A 20,090-nucleotide genomic window follows, 5' to 3' on the forward strand; every position below is an offset into this window, starting at 1 on the left:
ACCGAGGCACCTGCCGCTTCAGAGATGAGGAAACAGATTGTGCTGACAAACCCCCTGGTTGCCCTCACCGAGCTCCTCTGCAGAGAACCCACACGAGGCAGCTAAGAGGCCTGTGCAGCCTGTGTACCCCTGCCCCTAGTGCCCAGCCCGCACAGCCTGTCAGTGCCAGATCTTGGGGAAGAAACACAGATATACCGAGGGAGCAGGTGTCCTCCCTGAGCTGAAATCTAGATCTTTCTGTCAAACCAACTTATAAGCAACAGGCAGGAGAAGACATGACCACCTGGGGTTGTTCATAAGTGAAGGGAGAGGGAAGGGGTTCCCACGCGTGGTGCCCGCTGCCTCCCTCCGGCCCTCCTGGGGCTTACGGTCTGGCAGAAGACCACATCGCGGCGGTACTGCAGGCTCAGGTACGCGGCTATGGTGGGGGCGCCATCTTGCATGAGGAGGAAGACCATTGCCTTCTTGGCCTTGTCACTCATCATGGCCACGCAGTCTGTGAGGGTGGTCAGCAGGGGGTAGAGGGCCTCACTCCATTCACCTGGGCACGAGCGAAGGGATCGTTACATTTAGAAAAAAAGATTGTATATACAGGTTCTGCAGACTTGGCAGGGCACCTGTCCCCTAACCACTGTACCACCTCCCCACTACTCCCTACCCCGCTGCATGCTTCAAGCCTACTTGGTCCATGCTCTGGCTAGAACTGGCACCACGTTCTAATCCTCCAGCACCAGGCTCCTCCTTCCAGGGAGAGAAAGACACTCAGAAAAAGGGTCTGTCACCTCACTTGTCTTGATCCAGGACCAAAGACTAAGACCCCGTCTTTCTGCAGCCAGGAACGCACTCCACCTGGACCTAGCCTTTGACAGTCTGGAGGAAAGACCATGCCACGTACTACCACATTTCCAGCTCTTGGGATAGTGTCCCCTCACTGGACGTGTATTTCCTTCCCAGCCCCTCACCTTCCTGCCTAGTGCATCCATTTCTAGTGTGAGTTTTCTTTTAGGAACATAAGGGAACTTTGATCTTGTACCAAGGCAACTTTTTAAAAATAGAACCTTGCGGGAGAAAAACAGGCTGACAGGAAGGCTTTTCAAAGAGACGACATGCCCTCATCAGTTATTATTTTCTGTCTGAAGTTTTCTGGCCAGGTCACCAAGCCCAGAAATGGGCACTTGCCCATGACCACTGGGCAAGCTCGCCGCACCAAACATGGGGTGAGGCAGTGAGTCGGGGAGCACGGGTCCTCTTGGGATGGGGGTGTGAGCCATGGAATGACCCAGATCATGCCACTCCCCAGCTTGGGGAGGCGGGGAGAGGCTCTGTCTTCAATAAGCAGAATCTAAAAGTTAGGGAGGAGACTTGGCCCTGCCATCTCAAACTGTATTGCCAGCACTTTGTGGAGAGACAAACTTAGAGAACTACTTGGCCCACACGCAAGACCATCCCTACATGCTGTGTTTGGTTACTGCAGGTTGTTAAGCACACAGAACAGTTCACAAGCTGGAAAAGGCCTAACTGAGTGCAAGGGCACACTGTATGCGGACGAGGATTTACATCTGTAATGGAAAAAGGCAGGCTTAAATTTAGAAAGTCTAAGCAGCGAGGTCTTAATGAGCCAGTCGTGGCCAGAACGAACACTGGACTGAGAAGTGGAAAATGTGAGTGTGGTCCTGGCCACCGCTGAGCAGTGGTGCCCACTCCCCTCAGCCCCTAGCTAACTGTGACACTGCTGACTGGTAGTCAATCCATGGGCCATGTCTGCCCACCCCACTTTTTTTCATTAGTTGGGGAGGGAAAGAGAGACAGTATGTGTATTTATATGAGTGTGTCTTTTAATGCAGATTGAACACAGTCTACAGAAAAGCCAAAGGAACCTCTCTGGCAGGGGACCATTTGAGTCCATTTAATATCAACTATGGAAAAGCCACCAGCACTCCTGGCAATGATGCAGCTGGCACAAAACAAAGAGTTTTACCAATCAGCACTGTCTGTGTGCTGCCTATTAGTTCTTCATACTTCAGGAGACCCCAAGTCTTCTGGGGGGCAGGCTCACAGGTCACCCCCCTTCTCCTGGTGCTCACTGCTGGGTATGATTCCATACTTCAGCACCACTGAGTATCAGGAGACAACTCGGTTTGGAGGCACTGGCTCACGTGGAGGTAAGCTGGGGAGACCAGAAGCCCAGCCACAGAAATAGCAGGGGAAGATAAGGCCTGGGTCCAAGGAAGCTAACAGGGAGGAAGAGACTGAAGTTAACTGGCTGTGTACCTACAGAGGCCTCAGTGACTTAAGGGTTGAGGAGGCTGGGGGCTAAGGCCCTCTCAAGCTACACCGACTTTTGGGCAAAGCCCAACTGTAAAACGGGTGGAAGTAAACAGGGAGGCAATGATGTGCCTGATCGGACTAGCCCAAGGGTAGGCTAACTTCAGTGTGCTGATCCATGGTGCTGTGAGAGCAGAGAGGATCCACTGACAACCCACAGAACAGACTGGGGAACAGATCCCACCATGGCTGGATCCTTGGGTCGTGACACTGTAGACACAGACAGAGAACATGCCATCCTATCTTTATATCCAGCCAGAAGTATGCAATCTTTGAGTTGATCATGTAGTTGATTTTTGGAGTGTAAGAAAGAAGCAAACCAACCATATTATTTGTGGGGGGCTCATGCTCACTGTGGGAAAACCACAAGCCAACTCCAGAAGCTCCAAGTGAACTAGATCGGGGGTCGCATACTTCTGTAAAGGACTGGATGGTAAATACTTTAGGCAATAAAACTCATAGGGTGTCTGTTGCAATCTGATGCTGCCACACAAAAGCAGCCAGCAGGAGCGGGTGGGCAAGAAACATTATTTACAAGAGCAGTCTGTGGAGAGGATTTAGCCCCCAGCTGTAGTTTGCCAATCCTTGAACTAGAAATATAAACATTGGCTTCTACATGCAAATGTGCAAAGAGATTCTAGTACTAACTCTGACCGAGGCGCAGAGCACCGTCTGATAAGAATTCTAAAGCTGCACTCAGGCCCAGAAGAGAGGACACTGCATGATGACAAACGTCACAGCATTTGGGTGGACACCTATGACTGCGTGCTCAGAGGAATGCTCCCAAGGTCAAGTGATCGCACAGGAAGCATCATTTCCAAACGTGTATCTCTCTAAGGCAGGCCACCTGCTTCAAGACGCCCAATGCACTCACGCATACTAATCATCTGGGAAGGTCTTGGGGGTATAAAAGTAAAGAAAATGCATGTGGTAGTTTCTGGCTACGTTCCCTCAGCTCAACTGGTCCCTTACCAAGGCTATGAAAAGTTGCATACGCCTCACTGTGAAAAGATATTTCCCCGACTCTAGGAGCATACGACCATCTTTAGGTAATTCAGCTTCACACGCTACCTGAACATTAAAGACACCGGCGGGAGCCTTGAACGGAAACCACGTACCTGGGCTGGACTCTTCAGGAGGGGGGCTGCAATCTGCACAGAAATGGAGGGTAACACGGATGATTAAGGAGCAGCAGCAGTTCAAACACAAGCAACTCAATCTTAGAGCAGCTGCGTAGGCAGCCAGCCTGCAGCCAGGCGGCCAAACCACAGAGAAGAGGTCTGGGGTGGGTCTGCCTCTTCCCCTAGAAGTTTCAGGAAGGCACTTGCGCTGCTCCAAGGCAGCCGAGCCTTCTCAGAGGTGACAACACTGGACTCGCCAGCATCAGCATTTGTGTTGCTAATACTTCAACATACAATGCTCTTCAGGACACGTGAACTACCGTATCACAATGTGATACGTGCCACATCAGTCACATTGTAACGGCACAGCCCATGTGGACACCCAACATCTGGAAGCAAACTTGCGATGAGAGAGACTGACCAGCAAATTGAGTACCACCGCTTCCAACAGAGCCCACCGCCCTGATTCATTGGGAAAGCCTAGGCTCAAGGTCAACGCTGAGGTCTACAGATATTGTTATCAAGACCCAGCAATGAAACCAATATACCAAAAACTCTCCATGCAATCTTGAAGACTTAAACCAAACGCAAAAATTTTGTGCTCTGGGAAGTTTCCAGGGAGAAGGTCCCTTCCGGTCCTTGCAGAGCCAGTTCACCTACGCTGAGTCACAGGGGACATGCTCATTCCAGTTACACTTCCCTTACAGGCTCTAGTGTGCCATCTTAGAGAACACACATCTGAAGGCAGCACTGGAGCGGAAGTTTACTCTTCCTTTATGTCTGCACCTCCTAGCCCAAGAACGTCTTCAGGATATTGAAACAAGGTGGTTTCAGGGCTCCCAAAACAGCCAGAACTTTTATGATTTTTTTAAACTTAAAAAAATTATTTTTATTTTATTTGAAAAGCCGAGAGACAAAGATTTTTCCATCTGCTGGTTCACTCCCCAAATCCCTGCAATAGCCAAGGCTGGGCCAGGCTGTAATCAGGAGCCAGTAACTAAATCGAGGATTCCTATATGAATGGCAGAGACTCAAGCATTCAAGTCATCACTTGCTGTCTCTCAAGGTGCACATCAGCAGGAAGCTGGACTGGAAGTAAAGTAGCCTGGACTCAAAGCAGGACGTGAGTGTCCCAAAGGGGCAGCCCATGAAGACTTTGACTGTTTGTCAAGCAGTGGGGTGGCAAGGGGCCCTTCCCCTCTAATCACCTTGGAATGGCATGGGGATAGAAAATATAAAGGCCCTGTAGGCTGACAAGCCCGGCCTCTGCCAGAACCCCAATATCCGGAGACCGTCTAGCTCACACAGAGAGCCATGGTGGTGTGCAGTGATGCTGAATAGTGATTCTTCAACATCTGTGTGGCCAATGAGATCTGCCCCAGGACTTGGGGAAGAATATGGATTGTTGCTTCCCCATAGCCCTGCTGCAGGATTCCAGGTTCGGGAATGAGGGAATAGGCCCTAGGGGCCTGTTTTAGGAGCTTCTGTGGTGATCCCAAACAGCTGGTTCCCCGGAAGGCATTAGGGACTAAGCCCAGTCAGCCAAATTCATCTTCCAATCCAAGAGTCTGTGTGTATGTGTGTGTGTGTTGGGGGGTGGAGTTGTCATCCACTGGGACTCCTGAACCAGTGGCTTGTCACTTATCTAAAGTGAGAGTCCCTTGAGACTTAATGACCACTGTGAACTTTCTTTCCATGTATATCCAAATTTTAGCACATCATCTCAGGGGTGCCTAAGCCTGGGGTGCATCTGGACACCCCAGGTTAAGACAAACTTGGTCTGAGGTCTGAATGACTCTGTAGGTCTGAGAACAAGACAGAGTACACAGGGAAGGCAACGGAGGCCACCCAATCCTCCGAGGGCCAAGGGGGTGCTCCTGGGCAGGTGGCGGGTACAGGACGGGCGTGCAGCACTTGTGGGGAAATAAAGAGGAGAGAGAGCTTGAGGAGCCCATGGTCCCAGCTGGCAGGGACTTGTTAGTGGGCTTCCTCGCCCCTCTCCCAGCCAGAGCCCTGGCCCTGGCTAGACCCTGCCTACTAGGCAAGTGTTCTGATTAGTTCTGCAGAAGATGAGCTGAGCGGCAGGGTAGCTTCTTGGTCAAACAGGAAAAACCAAGGGCCCCAGATGGCTAGAGGATTGCAATGAAAAGAGCTGATGTCTTTCAAAAGGGTGCAGAGTTGTTCTCATATAATAAATACATTGCAGTAAACACAAGCTACTCCCTCTCAGTCAAAACCACTGCTCCCATAAGTTGCAGCAGCATAAAAACAAGGTCTGGCACTGCAGACAAACTAGTCACCAAAACACAAAGACTTTTCAAAAAGCTCATGGGAAATGTAATTAGAAGATAAGTGTATTTTGGTGCAAAAAAAAAAAAAATTGAAATCCATGCATAGTGTTTTTCATCAATATGGATTTTCCATGAACTTCTTTGAAGATCTGCATATGTATGGATGGATTTCAAAGATTTTCAAAATAAACATATCTTTCAATTCCATTTCCCACTAAGTTTTTGAAGTGCCCTTGTAAAATAAATTTGGCATCTTCACAAAGTTTGTGGAATTGCACGTGTCTTTCACTTCTGTCGTTTTACGAACTTCTGGAAGCAGCTCACTGTCTGGTCCTTCCTAAGCCTCCTGCCGACACGGGCGTCTGAACGGCTCACCAGCTGCACTGCTAACTATGTTACGTGAGGTACGCATCTAGGAGTCATGGAGAGGTAAGTGAGTGGTATTTGGTTTCACAGGCTCCTTCGACCACTGACCAGCAGAGGTAGGCTCTCTCAAAGGTATGCTTCACTCCCCGTTATGACAACAGAGCTGATGTCGATGGCACACACACCTGCAAGTCAAACCCTACATGACACAAACAAATGCCCACTTGAATAACTTTAAAACTGAACTTTCCTATAGTTCAGCCATGTACCTGAAGGGCGGGCAAAAACATTTAAATTATGGATGAGAAGCACGTCTGATTAAACTAGCTCCTGCATTTTAAAAAGTCAATATATCTGCAGGAAAAAATAAATAAAATTATAAAGTAACATTACAGAGAAATAAGTAATTAACTTTCAGAAATTTTTTTAAAACAACAATTTACATAAAAAAAAAAAAAAAGAAAACACAAATAGAGACAGACAAAATAGCTCCATGAGATCACAGGTTTGGGAGATAAACTGTAATTCCCCGCAGATGAAAAAAGTGGATGATGTGAGCACTGTTGAATCAGAGGCTCGGAGGAGACGGTGCCCTGGAAACAGACTGCAGGCAGATGAGAGGGCAAAGGGCATCTCATAAAGGGAGATTTACCACCAGGCTCTGACAGAGGAGTAGGATGCTGCCTTGAACGGAAGTTGCCCAACTCAGAACTTAAAAGCCTCTGTTGTAAGGAGCCTAACCCTTGGAATATCTAGCTATTACTGGCTATGACTTAAAACTCCCACAGGAGAGCAGAGAGGAGGCAGAAGCTGGCCCTGCAGCCGGGTCTCAGCTGCCTGGCTCACGACCCTCGCCAGCTCTTAGGGAAAAGGCAGGAGGCACTGAGTGCAGGGACCAAGGATCGACTTGTGCAGAGACACGTGTCCCCTCAATGTGAAGCTAGCCGCGGGGCAGTCTCTGGGCATGCCCCAGGTCTCTGCAGACAGAAGACTGTGTCTGAATTACGCTGCTTCTTATCCACTGATGACCTCCTAAAGGATGGCTGCACAGGTGAACCTAACTCAGCTCGCCAGAGGCCCAGCGTGGTGGGGTGGGGGAGTCCACTAACTTGCTGGGTTACCAAGTACCTTAGCCAAATGCTTCTGCCCAGCCAATGACAACCAGCCTTTAGGCAGGTCCACAGGCCTGCAACTGTCCCTCCAGTAGCGTCCATGCACAACTCACCTTTTCCTTCATGCACTAGTTCTAATGCCATGAGCAACCTCATCAAAAGGCATCTGCATCCTGGCTTCCTTCAGGTCCACGGGTTGGCTTACAAACCTGGACGATCCAGGAGCCCGACCCTTACTTCCATGACAATGTGACCCAAGGAGGACCCTGAGTTTTTGCTTCAGCAGAGACATGGATTCACACCCAGGCTCCAGCTGCATGGAAAGAGCACTGGGCCTCTGCCCTTGCTGCCTTGCTGCTGCATGCGCTGGGACACCCCTGCTTCACCCGACAGCCCTGCAGTCTGCATGGGGGAGGAGGGCACAGAGTCAGAGACACAGACCAACAGAAGCGATGCGGCATGAGGAGGGGTGGTGCGTGGGACGCATGGATGCATACGCACGTGTGGTTGAGTGAGGATGGCATGCAGCAGGCATGGAGGAGGGGGCATCGCAGAAGGGGTCCTCTGGTCGGATCCAGTAGGCACGGCTGTTCCGGTTACCTTTCTTGCTGGTGGAGCCGCCTGTGCAGGGCAAGAGATCCTCACAGCCCTCGCCGTGCAGACGCTCCTTCTGCAGCAGCTTGTCCACTCGCTGGATGATGCACTCCAGGCTCTTGTCCACGTTCAGCCACACCTTCTCCTTCCAAACCAAAAGGGCCCATTTGGGTCAGCTCTCCCAGCGGGGTCAATATTAAAGAAAGACCAACGACCCTCCACTGACTCCCACCCTGGATCACCATGCTCTTGAAAACAGCCAAAGACAGAAATAGCAAGATCGTTTCCAACCCCCCATTTAAGTTGGTGAGTCAATGTGCTATGGTCATTGTTCAGAAAGTTTGGGTTCTGTCTGCTGGCAACTCTCACGGAAGACAGACAGCCTTCGAGTGCTGCCAAAAAGGGCCCAGGACCAGTGAGCTGGTCTCATCCCCTCCTCCCTCCACTCCAGACTTCCCACAACCACTACACACAGAGGACTGAAGTCTCCTTCCCATGGAAACAACTGATCAGTTAGCACAAGGAGGGAAGAGGAAGAAATCCACGCCGACTGGGATACCAGAGCTAGAGAACCGCTTTGCTGTGGGTTTAGTGACTCGGGAATTCACTGGATAAGGCCTCTAAGTCATAGTCCCAACAAATGATGAGTTGTTCCATGTCACTCCCCCAAGAGACACAGATCCCGCTCTCAGGGTGAACTCTGTGAGGGACACTAAAGTGATGCAATGCTGGGGCAGTGGCTCCAAAATCCTCACCCGCTGCCCCAACACCTGAGCTCCCACATCTCCAAAAACGACAACACCCACAGACTGGGGGAAGCAGGAGAGGCTCAGCTGCTCTCCAGCAGCCAGGGACATAGAGGACCCAGGTGGCTGGGAGGGGAGGAAAGCCTTCAACAGGCAAAGGGCTCCTCGCCCACCAGGGCCGAGGCTGGCTCAGGCCCCAGACACCCTGCTCTCCATACACACACGAAGGTTTGCAAGCAGCCTCCCCACCAGCATCCGCTGTGCCAGGAGCAGTTTGAGAAGGGGACTTGGAGCTTGTGCACCAAGGAGCCAACCCCTTTTGGCATCTCAGAGGGAAAGCCACTGGCAAGAGACTTCACAGTTCTCAACCCAAGTTCAGCGGCGGGACGACGGGCCACGGGCAGCAGACTCACCCACTCCTCTTCGTGCCAGTCCACCTGCAGGGAAGATCGGCTGTTTCTCCCTGTCCACTTGGCCATCAGGGTGTCCTGGTCGTTCCTCAGCATCACCTGCTCCTCCTCAGTCGAGGTAGGGGAGGCCTTGGAGGCAATGTAGTCAGGCCGCGCGGCGTTCAGCCCGTGGATGGAGTTGGCCAGCAGCTTGCAGTCGCAGACGGTAACCAACTGCCGGGTCTGTAGGTACAGACAAGCCAGGGTTGCTGGGCCGTGGGCGAGGGCTGGGGAGGCCTGCCTTGTCGTGGAGGAGCACACAGGCCCTCCCGTGCCCCCTGCCGCATTCCTAGGACGTCCAAGGACAAAGACTGCCACACGGCCTATCTGAGTTGAATCTGAGCAAGGATTTCCCACCAAGACCGGAAAGTCAAGGCAGAAGAGAGAAGGCTGAACAGTCCTCTCCGACACACCTTAGCCACTGCTTGTCTTTGACCCTGCTGTCACTAGGGGAAGGGCCAAATGAGGGCTCAGGGGCCTAACCTTGGCTGACTTCCTGGGCTAGCCTCCAGCTCTCAGGGGGCAAGTCCCCAGGGGACAGGCATTATTTTGACTCAGTCACCAAAGCCTTATTTTTTTGTACCTCAGCATCTAATCCCCAAAGCCCTAGGCTCTGGACAGCTGGACTCTCAGCACAGCACTTCTGTATCTATCAGGGAGAATTCGGTATGCCTCAGGGGTTCTGTGGTTCATAACTAAATTTTTGTTTCCCAGTAGGCCTGTTTCCCAGTTTTCCGTCTTCCACTACGTGAACAGAGGTGAAGAATTTAACATGGTCTGATGAGGGACAGCAGCTCACTCTAGCAAAGCAAGTGTGAGCGGGAAGGTGCAATCAGAGTGTATGTGTGTGTGTGAGTCTGTGTGTCTGTGAGTGTGTGTGTGTGTGTGTGTTGAAAGTGAGCAATATGAAAAAATCACCCACTGAAAGCATTTGATGTATCCATTCCTTCAGTATGCTGGGCTCTTCAAAAAAGTGTTTGGAAAGTGGAATTTAAAAAATAAGCTTATTTTGGTGCAAAATGTTTAAAATCCATGCATAGTTTTTTTCATTATATGCATTCACTATGTACTTTTTGAAGACCGCACACATGTTTATGTATTTTCTAATCAGGATCAAGGTATGGCTAATTAAAAGTACTGACTATCTATAAGCTCTTAAGCATTGTTTTGGGGGCCACTGCCTTCAGTGCCAGCATCCTATATGGGTGCCGGCTCAAGTCCTGGATGCTCCACTTCCAATCCAGCTCCCTGCTGACATGTCTGGGAAAGTAACGAAAGATGGCCCAAGTGCTTGGGTCCCTGCACCCTCATGGTACAGTGTAGACGAAGGTAAATGAAGCTCCTGGCTTTGGCCTGGCCCAGCCCTGGCTGGGGAAACCAGTGGATGAAAGATTGATCAATCTCTCTCTCCACCTCTCCTTCTCTGTAACTCTGTCAAATAAATAAATAAACAAATCTTACAAAAATTGTTTTTATCTTATGTCTGTATAATAGCTCAATATATTTTTTCAAAGTCAAGTACAATAAAATTGTGGCAGAAGCAAAGTGCTGACTGGGCCATTACTAAAGAGTGCTCTGGAACCACATCAACCCAGACCAAGGTGGAAGACACATCTGCATGAAGCAACACCTGAGCCATGAGCCCCGGGCTCTGTCCCTGGTCCAGTCCCACGGCCACAAGAAAATCACCAAACCTTCTTGGGCTTCTGTGGGAAACGCACCTAAAGATAGCCCCTCAAGGCCTTCCCAGTGTCACTCTGGATAGCTCTAGGCACATGTGGGCCACTCTGGGTTGTCCAGTGGCTTCCAGACCCCCAAGGGAACCAAGCCCCAGGCCCACATGCAGCAAGTCAGCTCCTCCTACCTTGTCTGCCAAGATGGCGAGTGTCCTCTCAAGGCCAGTAGCAGACCTGTCCTTGGCCGCCCTGGAGAGCCGCTCTGCGTAGTAACTAACTTGGGTCTTCAGGGTATTGATCTGGGCGATGATCTCCTTGGCTCTGACAATGTCCTGTGGTATGTAGATTATGGACTGACAGCCAGATGAAGTACTAAAAAGGGTAAGAACAGATTCTTAGAGGGCTCCCTTCAATCTGTGAGAATGGCAGCAGCATCCCAACCATGGCCCGCAACTGACTCTAAAGTAAAGCATTCTGTTACTCAGCGATATTCTCCTGGGCTAGCTAGCTGTCACTGAGCAAAATGAGATCCTTTCGGTCTATGTGGGAGAAGACTGAACTACTAAGACATGCCCAAGCCTCGTATCTGTATGTGTGCATATCTGTACATATTCTGTCGTGTGTGTGTGTGTGTGTGTGTGCAGATGCTGAACAATCATACCCAGGATACTCACAATCTTGACCTAAGAACCCCATCTCTTAACTTACAAGCACTACTTAAGAGGAGACATGCGGTCTGCTTATACCAGAAGGGGTAGGGTCTTCACTGTGAAGGGAGAGACAGCCGTGGGTGTTGGACTTGGCCAAAAGACACGAGCAAAACGAAACAAGCAAAAACCACCACCTCAAAATGTTCGTTCATTTGGCTTCTCAGGACTTCCTGAGGACTGCCCCACAGTTCACCTTCCCAAGGCTGACACCAGCAAGTCCCCAGAGACTCGGGCTTCCTCTTCCTCCACCCTGCTCCAGGACTTGCCTATGTTGAAGAACACCATTCCATTGGATGAAGAGGAAGCAAAGAACGTGCCAAGCCAATGGTGAGGCTCTGACACCTCAATGGCCTGGGCGCCCTGGTTCCTCCTCCTCCCCACCTCCTGTCCAGACAACTGCGTGTGAATGGAGGGATCTAATGTCAGAGTTACCCCCAGCCACTGTCAGGCGTGGGCAGGAACCTTTGGAGAAGTGACTCCATGTGCCCTGGCAGTGTAGGGTGCGGCTGGCATGTAAGGTCCCACTAGATGGCGAGGATAAATTGCATGTCTCTCAGCTCAGATCCCAATCCAGTATAATAAAGACCTGAGGAAGCCAAGGAAAGCAGCAAGAGGTATAAGCTGCCAACGTGGAGGTCTCCTGTTCAAAGCTGTGAGTGCTGGGTGTCCTTCCTCTCCTAGAATGAGGAAGCCTGCCTGCTCCCTCAAAGAGCTGCCCTTTGAGTTCTGGGGGTGGAGGGAAGGTCAGGGAGAAAGCGCCTGCCTCCATTGCGTCCCTGGAGATGAGGTTACCTTGGTCAGGCCTGACAACCCTCCGCACTGGGCCCTTCCAGGGAAACTTGGAGATGGGCCATCAAGAAGCTGCTGCTGCCCCTTCCCTTACCAGACTAGGGAGCGAACATGCAAACACCAAAGCCAAAGCCCCCAGAGAGAGACACCGCCACACAAGCCCCCACAGCACAGGAACAAATGATGGATTTGCCAGGAGCCCATGCAGCGGACCACGACCGAGCCCACGTGGTGCAACCGGCCACCCCGCAGAGCGCAATGCGCACACAGCTGCTGTCCAGCCTGCAATCACTCTTCCAAATGAATAGCTGCCGCTTCAGCCCGTCCGTTTTATAGACACCGTTTCAGAATCTGCTCCTGCTAGATCCCTGATCCCTCGAGTTCAAATACTTCTGTGTATGTGGGTGGTTGTATCTTTCAACAGATACACAACCTCCCCCGAGGCTGAGGAAAACAGCACCCTCCATCAACCCTGTCTTCCACAAGCCGTGTTCTAACGATAGCACTGGGGCCTGACGCACAGGGCGAGAAAGAGCGCATTCCAAACGGCTGCTGCTTCGGGATGAGCAAGGATACACAGGGCCACCACACGGGGGCGGGGTGGGCGTGGACCTCTCGCTGCCTGGGAACACGTGTGCTCTCAGGAAGTCTTCAGGCAGAGAAGTGGCCTCTGGGTCCCTCCACCTCCCCAGCGGCCCAGGTCGTGCTGGGCAGCCCCAGGAGGCCGTGCACTAGGTATGGTCCTGGGGCCCCACATCAGTCCCCCCACTCTGGACCCCACAGAGTTGAGCCTATGTGGGTAAGTGCCATGGCTAAACTGAACAGGCCACGTGAGTTTAAGAGTGTCTTCTGGTACTGGCTAGGGGTGGTGGTGGCTGACGGATAACAGTCCCGTGGGGACTTATGGGAAGAGCAGGGAACCCTCTTCAGAGTACGAACTCCTGAGGAGTGGGTTCGCACAAGGTGGAGGACCAGGAGGCTGGGGTCTGCTGGGGTTTAGTCCCTGTGGTCTCCAGCAGGAGCACTGCCCCCTGTGCATACCCTGCCCCCGTCTCAGGCATGTCCTGCGTAAGGAGAAGAGGGGGCGCAAGCCTGGGAGTAACCAGACCTGGGGGGGCTCCAGAAAGTCCAGTCTCCTCAGCCAAGAGGCAGCTGGAGGCAGGTTAGCATTCTAGGAACTTTCCAATAAGGTCAACCTAAAACACCTGAGTGGGGAGCTAGTGCGGGGGCAGGCCTCCACGGGTGGGCCCTAGGCTCCCCCTGTCCCATTGCCTGTTCCGCCATCCCCAGACCCAACATCCAGGCACTTGTCTTGCTACGGGAAAGGGCGACCTCCGATGCAGCCCCAGCAGGGAAAGGAGGGAGGGAGCGGTTTCTGTAGAAGCTGCAGGTTTTCCCTCCTGGAGGCAGAGGGAGCCGCAGCCCTCCCCTGCTGCCTTCCCCCTCCCTTACACCTAAAGCTCCCCTAGGGGACAGACCCTCAGGAGAAAGCTGAAGAGGCCTCAGCTGGGGCTGGGGGTGGGGGGCAGGAGGGAAGGGGCTTGGACTTCCTGCTGTCAGATGCCCCTGCAGAGCCCAGGCACAGCCGCTGAGCCTCATGGTCCCTGGCTGGAAGGCAGCAGCGTTTCCCCAGGGCTGGAGGGGCCTGAGAAGGAGGGGCTTCTGCAGAGTCCCTCTTCCAGGCTCCACCTGCCATCTGGTTCTCTGGTTTGTTCTTGTGTTGCCCCCTTTCCTAGGGTTAAGATTCACCCCAGTAACACTATTTTAAAAATCTGCACAAGAATCATGAAAAAGGGGGCCCAGCGCTGTGGTGTAGCGGGTAAAGCTGCCACCTGCAGTGCCGGCCTCCCATATGGGCACCGATTTGAATCCTGGCTGCTCTTCTTCTGATCCAGCTCTCTGCTGTGGCCCGGGAGGGCAGTGGAGGATGGCCCCAGTCCTTGGACCCTGCACCCGAGTGGGAGACCAGGAGGAAGTACCAGGCTCCTGGCTTCGGATCTGCGCAGCTCCGGCCATCACGGTCACCTGGCGAGTGAACCAGCAGATGGAAGACCCTTTCTCTCTCTGCCTCTGCCTCTGCCTCTCAGTAACTCTGCCTTCCAAATAAATAAATACATTAAAAAAATCATGAAAAGGCATGTTGGCCTCATTAGTAGGTGAGGATGACGTGAAAATGGAAAAGCTCAAGATTTCTTAGGGAAGACAACAGGAATGGACCCCCCACTGGGCTGACGTGAGATCCTAGCCCTCCGAGGACTGAGCATCTGGGCTCTCCCTCATCCTGGGGGAAGAACTGGGTCCTTCCTCGGGATGCCAGGACTCAAAGGAGCCACAGCGGACTGGAGACTGGCTATTCATTATCAAAGAGCATTGCAGCTGGCAGGGAGAGCTGTCTGTGAGATGTGTCCCCGGGAGCCCATGGCAGCACCACAGGGGGAAGCACCACACGGGGGTGGGGGAGGGGCGGGGGGCAGCACAGGCTTTCTCTGCACGAGGGCGAGACCAAACAGACACTCTCTCCACAGACAGAAAACTCACCAACACTCCTCAAAACTGCTAAAGAAGAGAACCAAAATGAAATATTAGCAGTTAGTCAGCAAACACCAAAGGCAGAACCAAAAAATTTAAAAAGCCAAGTTACTTCTTGAAAAAATGCTTCAAACTTATTTGTGGAGGCCCCAAGGACAAGGAGAACTCAACCCTCAAGCCCGCGGAGTTTATCTATCAAAGCCACTTCACTGGGTTCCAGCCCCAGGGAGATGCCCACTGGGGCACAGTTTATGCCCACGTCCAAGTCCAAAGCGAAGTTCCCACAATGGAACACCATTTCTGCTTGTGGTTTAAACGTTAGTAGGAGAGTAAATAATAGTTTAAGTTATATAAATGAAAAAATATTAGAGGCCTTTTGGGGAATAAAGAGCACTGAACCTAACGTGCAGAGTAATCAGGTAACCCCGACCTTCCCGGGCTGGGAACACTGAATTAAGGAGCTTCCTCCCTCAGGGCCCCATGCCATCTCCAATCGCACGCTCACGCCGGCCACACGCCAACATGCAATGGAGCGACAGACACGCTTTCTGGCTGGCTGTGCAGAGCTGCGGTGGGCACGGGGAGCTTCGGCACCTTCCTATTTCCCTAAGGAACGCTGGAGGCAGGGAATCCCGAGGCAGGTCTGGCTGTCGGGGTTGTGCGCACAGGGACGTGCTCTTGGCAGGAATGAATGAATGGTGCTGCATGGGGGCCTCCCCGAGAACACTGAAATCCTCCCTCGAACCCTTGCCTCTCCTCCTCCCACGTCCAGAGAGGCCGGGCTCCCTGGGCCTGGGGTAGTCTGTGCACATATCCGAGGGGTGGCTTCTAACAGCACACGGCTTTCTGCTCCCTGCTCGGCCACCCAGCCTCGTCCACGGTCAGTGACACTCCAGACGCATCCCAAGCCCCTCAGCTGCTGACCTGATCCTGGTCCAGGGTCAACCTTGCCAAGTTATGACCTGACTCTTGGCCACAGTAGCAGTCAAGAAATGGTCCACTGCCTCCATCCCAGCCAGTACAGCTCCACCTGACCATCTTGTGGGAGTCTCTGGGCCTTTGCTTTGCCTTCCCTCCAACAGTCCCACTGTTAATTGATAAGCCTGACCCTTTGAACACCACGTTCTGCAGAAGCAGTTCCACTGATACCTCAGCCCCTTCCTTCCCACATCACGAACACCCTGCAACCCCACCTTCTCTGTCCTTGCAGGAAGAACTGTCTGGGGCCTGTCTCTCTTCAACAGAACCCCGCCTCACCAGTACACCCATCTCTTCCACCTTGCCTCATCCGCATTCCTCCTCTGCATCAGCCTAAACACATGCTCAAGTCAGCATTATTCTCCACAACCAGAGCCCTTGGTGCTCCTTCCTCTATTCCGTGGTCTGTCCAGGGGCTTACAGAGTCATCTACACTCGCCTTCCGCACGTGGTACACTCACACCCCCGACCCACTTAAATGCGGATGGGTGCCATTCTGGAAGAAGCCACAGCTCCCATGTGTCCGGCGAGACGGCTGTGATTTACGGCTCTCACTCCCCCATCCTGAGCTGCTCTGATGCCTGCTCCCTGCTCCACAGCACCCTCAGCGTGTGTGGGTCAGGCCGTACTTCCTCACATGGTGCTTGCTGACCTGTCTGCTCCTGGGCCAGGCCCTGACCACCCCTAGACCTGTCACCCCAGCATCTCTAGTCCCAGAGCACAGCCCAGGCCAAGCAGGCTGCCGGCTCTCTGCCTTAGCTCTCCCCCCGGGGTCTGCCTGGCCTCTTCTTACTCTGTGTGCTGCTTCGGCCATGCCCTACCTGGCAATCCCTTACTCAGGACGGCAGCTCTGAGCAGGCCCTGAATCTTGTCTGGACTGGGAATGTGTATCAGTCGGTGTGTTTCAGACTTTAGACCTGTGGTGTTCAACAGGATGGGCAGGGACTCCAAAGGACTCCAAGCCAGCAGAGTCCACACAGGGCAGGTGCCCAAAGCACCACGTCCAAGGTGGATGGCAACTTGCTGCTCATTTCACCTTCCTTACCCACTCAGCTCACGCACACACACAGAGCAGCACCGGGTCCACGAGGCAGCTCCTCCTGCCACATGAGAGCACATCGGATGGCCGGCTGTTTCTGCAGCCACATTTTGATTTCCTTTGTAACCGAGAAGCATCGTGTAGGCAGACAAGGAGCACAGACCCCGCCCTGGTTACTTACTGTTTCTTCGTCTCTTCAAATTTGTGCAGCTTCTTGCGGAGACCTCCTGATTTAAAGCCTTGGCAGTGTGCTGCTGGCGCGCCGATGGTGACGATGTCATAGTTCTGATCTGCATGACAGAAAGCTCCCTCCGTTACTCTGGGCTCAGGCCTATGGACAAGCCAGCTACGGGGATACGCACATCCGATTGGGAGCCTGCCCCCTCCGGCTTGTTTCCCAGCAGCTTTGGCTTCCCTGGACCCTGAAGGCAGGCTGGAGTCCAGCACCGCCACCTCAGCAGATAAGGGCTCTAGCTGACCCGCGTGGAGCCACATGAGGCTGCAGGAAGCTACTCCGAAACACTTGTTTGCACCTGTCCTGGGGAAGATCAGCTGATGGGGAACTTCCTGACACAGGAACCCACAGGCAAGCTGGGGGCAGGAGAGACAGAGGAGGGGGTCTGGGCTCTTTAACTCAGACCTGTCAGAGGTCCTTGGGACGTCTCTCCCCCAAGATGCCCAGCAGCTGAGCCTACAGGAAAACTAGAGAAGATATGGGACAGTCTGGGACCAAGCACCCAGGCGAAGCAGCAGCGGAACGTGAGTTAACAAGAAAGGCAGAAAAACAGATACCTGATCCACCATCATCTTGAACTCTCATCCTCTGTATGTGTAAGTTTGTGGGAACAAATTCTAATTTTTTATCCGCTTTCAGACTGCTTGCTTTAAAGGAAGGACCTAAGAAACAGAACAGGAGAAAACAGGGTCGGCACACGAGTCACGCTTTCACAAGCCGCCAAGCAGAGCAACGGCCTTCGGAGGACGCCACTGCCCACGAGCAGGCGAGTGCCGGCCGTGGCCTTGGGAAACTCTGAGTTGCCTATGGGCACATTTCGTGTCCAGATGGTGGGAGGGCATTTCGCTGGCCAGGAGATCTGTTCTGGGCGGGAGGTGCTGGGTGGTGAATGGAGCAGAAACAGCTTCAAAGGCCTTTGTGCCGAGGCCATGCCTTCCACCACCGTGCTCCCCACTCCGAGATGTGCAGCACAGTGTCAGCCCCGCCAGAGAAAGCAAAGGGACGCAGGCCAGAGAGTGCCTGTTCCGAGCCTACGACTGCTACCACCCCAGGAGCAGAAAGCCGCTCACCAGAACAGCACAATTCAGTTATGAACAACAAGGAGAAGGGCTGCTCCGCGCCCCAGGCTTCTCAGGATGAGCAAAAGCAACCACGCACTCGTTCCAGTCCATTGGAACACAAACTTCAACAAGCTCCCCGGCTTACGCTTATCGTGAGATTGGACGATGTTTCATGACAAAGATCTATCTCATTTCTGTAACCAGAATCTGTAACTTCAGTGAAGAACTACATGCCTACGAAACACAGCAGTCAACACAATCAACTGATGATCGGAAGCGCAGAAGCAACATCCTGTCTAGTGAACAAAACCACACGTACGCCGCCAGCACACGGCTTGCAGGCCACAAGTCGTGGGCTGCACTTGGCCACAGGAGACTGTTCTCTGAGCTTGAGTCAGCGTGAGCCACAGAACAGCAGCATGGGGACCCCACAAGCCTGAGAGAGACGCTCTTGAAAACTCAAGGGGGTGTGGGTTTCACACTCTGCGGGGACGCTGTCTGGCATGAGCCAGTCCCTTGGTTTCTTGAGGTCAACGCCGCCACCTCTCCGAGAGACGCACTGGAACCTGCGGACACCCAAGCACCGCCAACCTGTCAGTTCTGGATGTGGCTTCCTCACACCCAGCTTCTATTGACATTTTATGTCAGAATCACATAAAGAGCTCAGAATTTTCTTAAAAATCCTGAAAAATTTCTGCTGTACGTGGAGGGAAAGAAAGGAAAAACCTGGAGAAACGGAATGATTCAAAATGCTAAGGTGAGGACACAGCGAAACATCCATTCCATTTGGGATAAATGAGGAACAAGTCAGGAGCAGTTTTCTAAAGCCAGTCTGCGAGTGTTCTGAAAGTCAATGGCATTTCAAGAAGAAATGGCGCAGCGTTCACACTTCACTTTCTCTTTTGAGCCTTAAATAGAGAATTCCACTCTGACATTTTATACGTTCAGTAAAAATGCCACTGACTATCTAAACCAAGACATCTAGAAAACTTATTCCAGGCACTTCATTGATATCAGACCTAGGACAATAAATAGCACAAACCAGTGACAGCCTGATATGTCTCCCCTGAATTTCACCCTACAACGGTTGTCTCGGTAGATGACACCAGAGAAGGCCGTTTCAATGTAATCCACAGATAGGTCTTTTCAATTAAGATCTAGAAAACCCATACTGGAAACAGTTCACATCTATATGAGAATCTACTTGTGTCTGTCATAGGGGAGAGTGGAACCTTAGACTCCAGCCCTCTGGCCAGGAGGTAGAGGGGACGGGCGGCCTGAGAAGGCAGGACGGCACCCACCTTTGTACTGATGGAGGTCGGTCAGGTTCTCCTGGTATGTGAGGATGATGGTCTGGTACTGGGTGACGATCTGGCGCCGGAGGCTCTCCCAGCAAGGGGACAGCTCCCCCAGCTCCTCCAGTTCACACACTCTGCAGGCAAGACACATGCAACAGGTCACGGGGAGGCTCCCTCCCTGGGGAGGCCTAACCAGGAGAACAAGATGTGTGTGGAAGGAGCCCTGATGCCTGAGGGAGCTGGGACAGTGGTTACAACGTCAATCCAAAGGGCAACAGTAGGATAGACCACTGACCACATGGGAAAGCATATGGAGAGCCAACAGGAACTCACTCAAACGTGCAAGGGATGGGTAGAGAAGAGAGACGCCATGAGGAACTGACTCCACACTGGCCACCCATGCAAGTATCCACGCAGCCACAGGCTTGGCCACAGCCTGCCCAGGTCTGGGCAGAAGGACGTGTGACCCTCCCAGAACAGAGAGAGCTGAAGGCCTTGTGCCCTCCTCGCAAGAACAGAGCTGCAGAATGTAACTGCTGGGCTGCAGCCTAGCAATGGGGGTCCCACAGCTCAGGCTACAGCCACGGCCCCTTCCTATGCCAGTGTCATCATTCCTGGGAATGAGACAAGGACCACAGGGAGCTGGACCTTTGGCTTTTCTTCCTTCCACCATCTGTGCCTATGTAAGAAACAAACTGTCAGAACCTAAAAATGGACTGCTGTGTTGTTACTGGCCACATCATACAGGCCTGGTCTTGGCTTTGTTTTATA

General features: G+C 52.6%; 1 protein-coding gene across 12 annotated transcripts in view; it reads right to left on the minus strand.

Annotated features, from left to right (window-relative positions):
• INPP4A (inositol polyphosphate-4-phosphatase type I A) overlaps positions 1-20,090 on the minus strand; it is a 146,274-nt gene that overhangs the window by 20,731 nt on the left and 105,453 nt on the right. For 3 of the 12 annotated variants that reach the window (XM_008253582.4, XM_008253597.4, XM_017339767.3), the window contains exons 11-19: positions 19,323-19,453; positions 17,518-17,622; positions 16,907-17,015; positions 14,718-14,735; positions 10,869-11,052; positions 8,969-9,187; positions 7,717-7,954; positions 3,444-3,476; positions 369-541 (exon numbers count right to left, since the gene is read on the minus strand). In XM_008253582.4, the coding sequence (XP_008251804.1) occupies positions 369-541; positions 3,444-3,476; positions 7,717-7,954; positions 8,969-9,187; positions 10,869-11,052; positions 14,718-14,735; positions 16,907-17,015; positions 17,518-17,622; positions 19,323-19,453 (1,210 nt within the window). The remainder of the gene's footprint in view (positions 1-368; positions 542-3,443; positions 3,477-7,716; positions 7,955-8,968; positions 9,188-10,868; positions 11,053-14,717; positions 14,736-16,906; positions 17,016-17,517; positions 17,623-19,322; positions 19,454-20,090) is intronic. The other 9 variants (XM_008253606.4, XM_008253616.4, XM_008253591.4 and 6 more) reach the window with 5 other exon arrangements.

The sequence above is a fragment of the Oryctolagus cuniculus genome, chromosome 2 (genome assembly GCF_964237555.1).
Source record: "Oryctolagus cuniculus chromosome 2, mOryCun1.1, whole genome shotgun sequence".
Taxonomy (NCBI): domain Eukaryota; kingdom Metazoa; phylum Chordata; class Mammalia; order Lagomorpha; family Leporidae; genus Oryctolagus; species Oryctolagus cuniculus.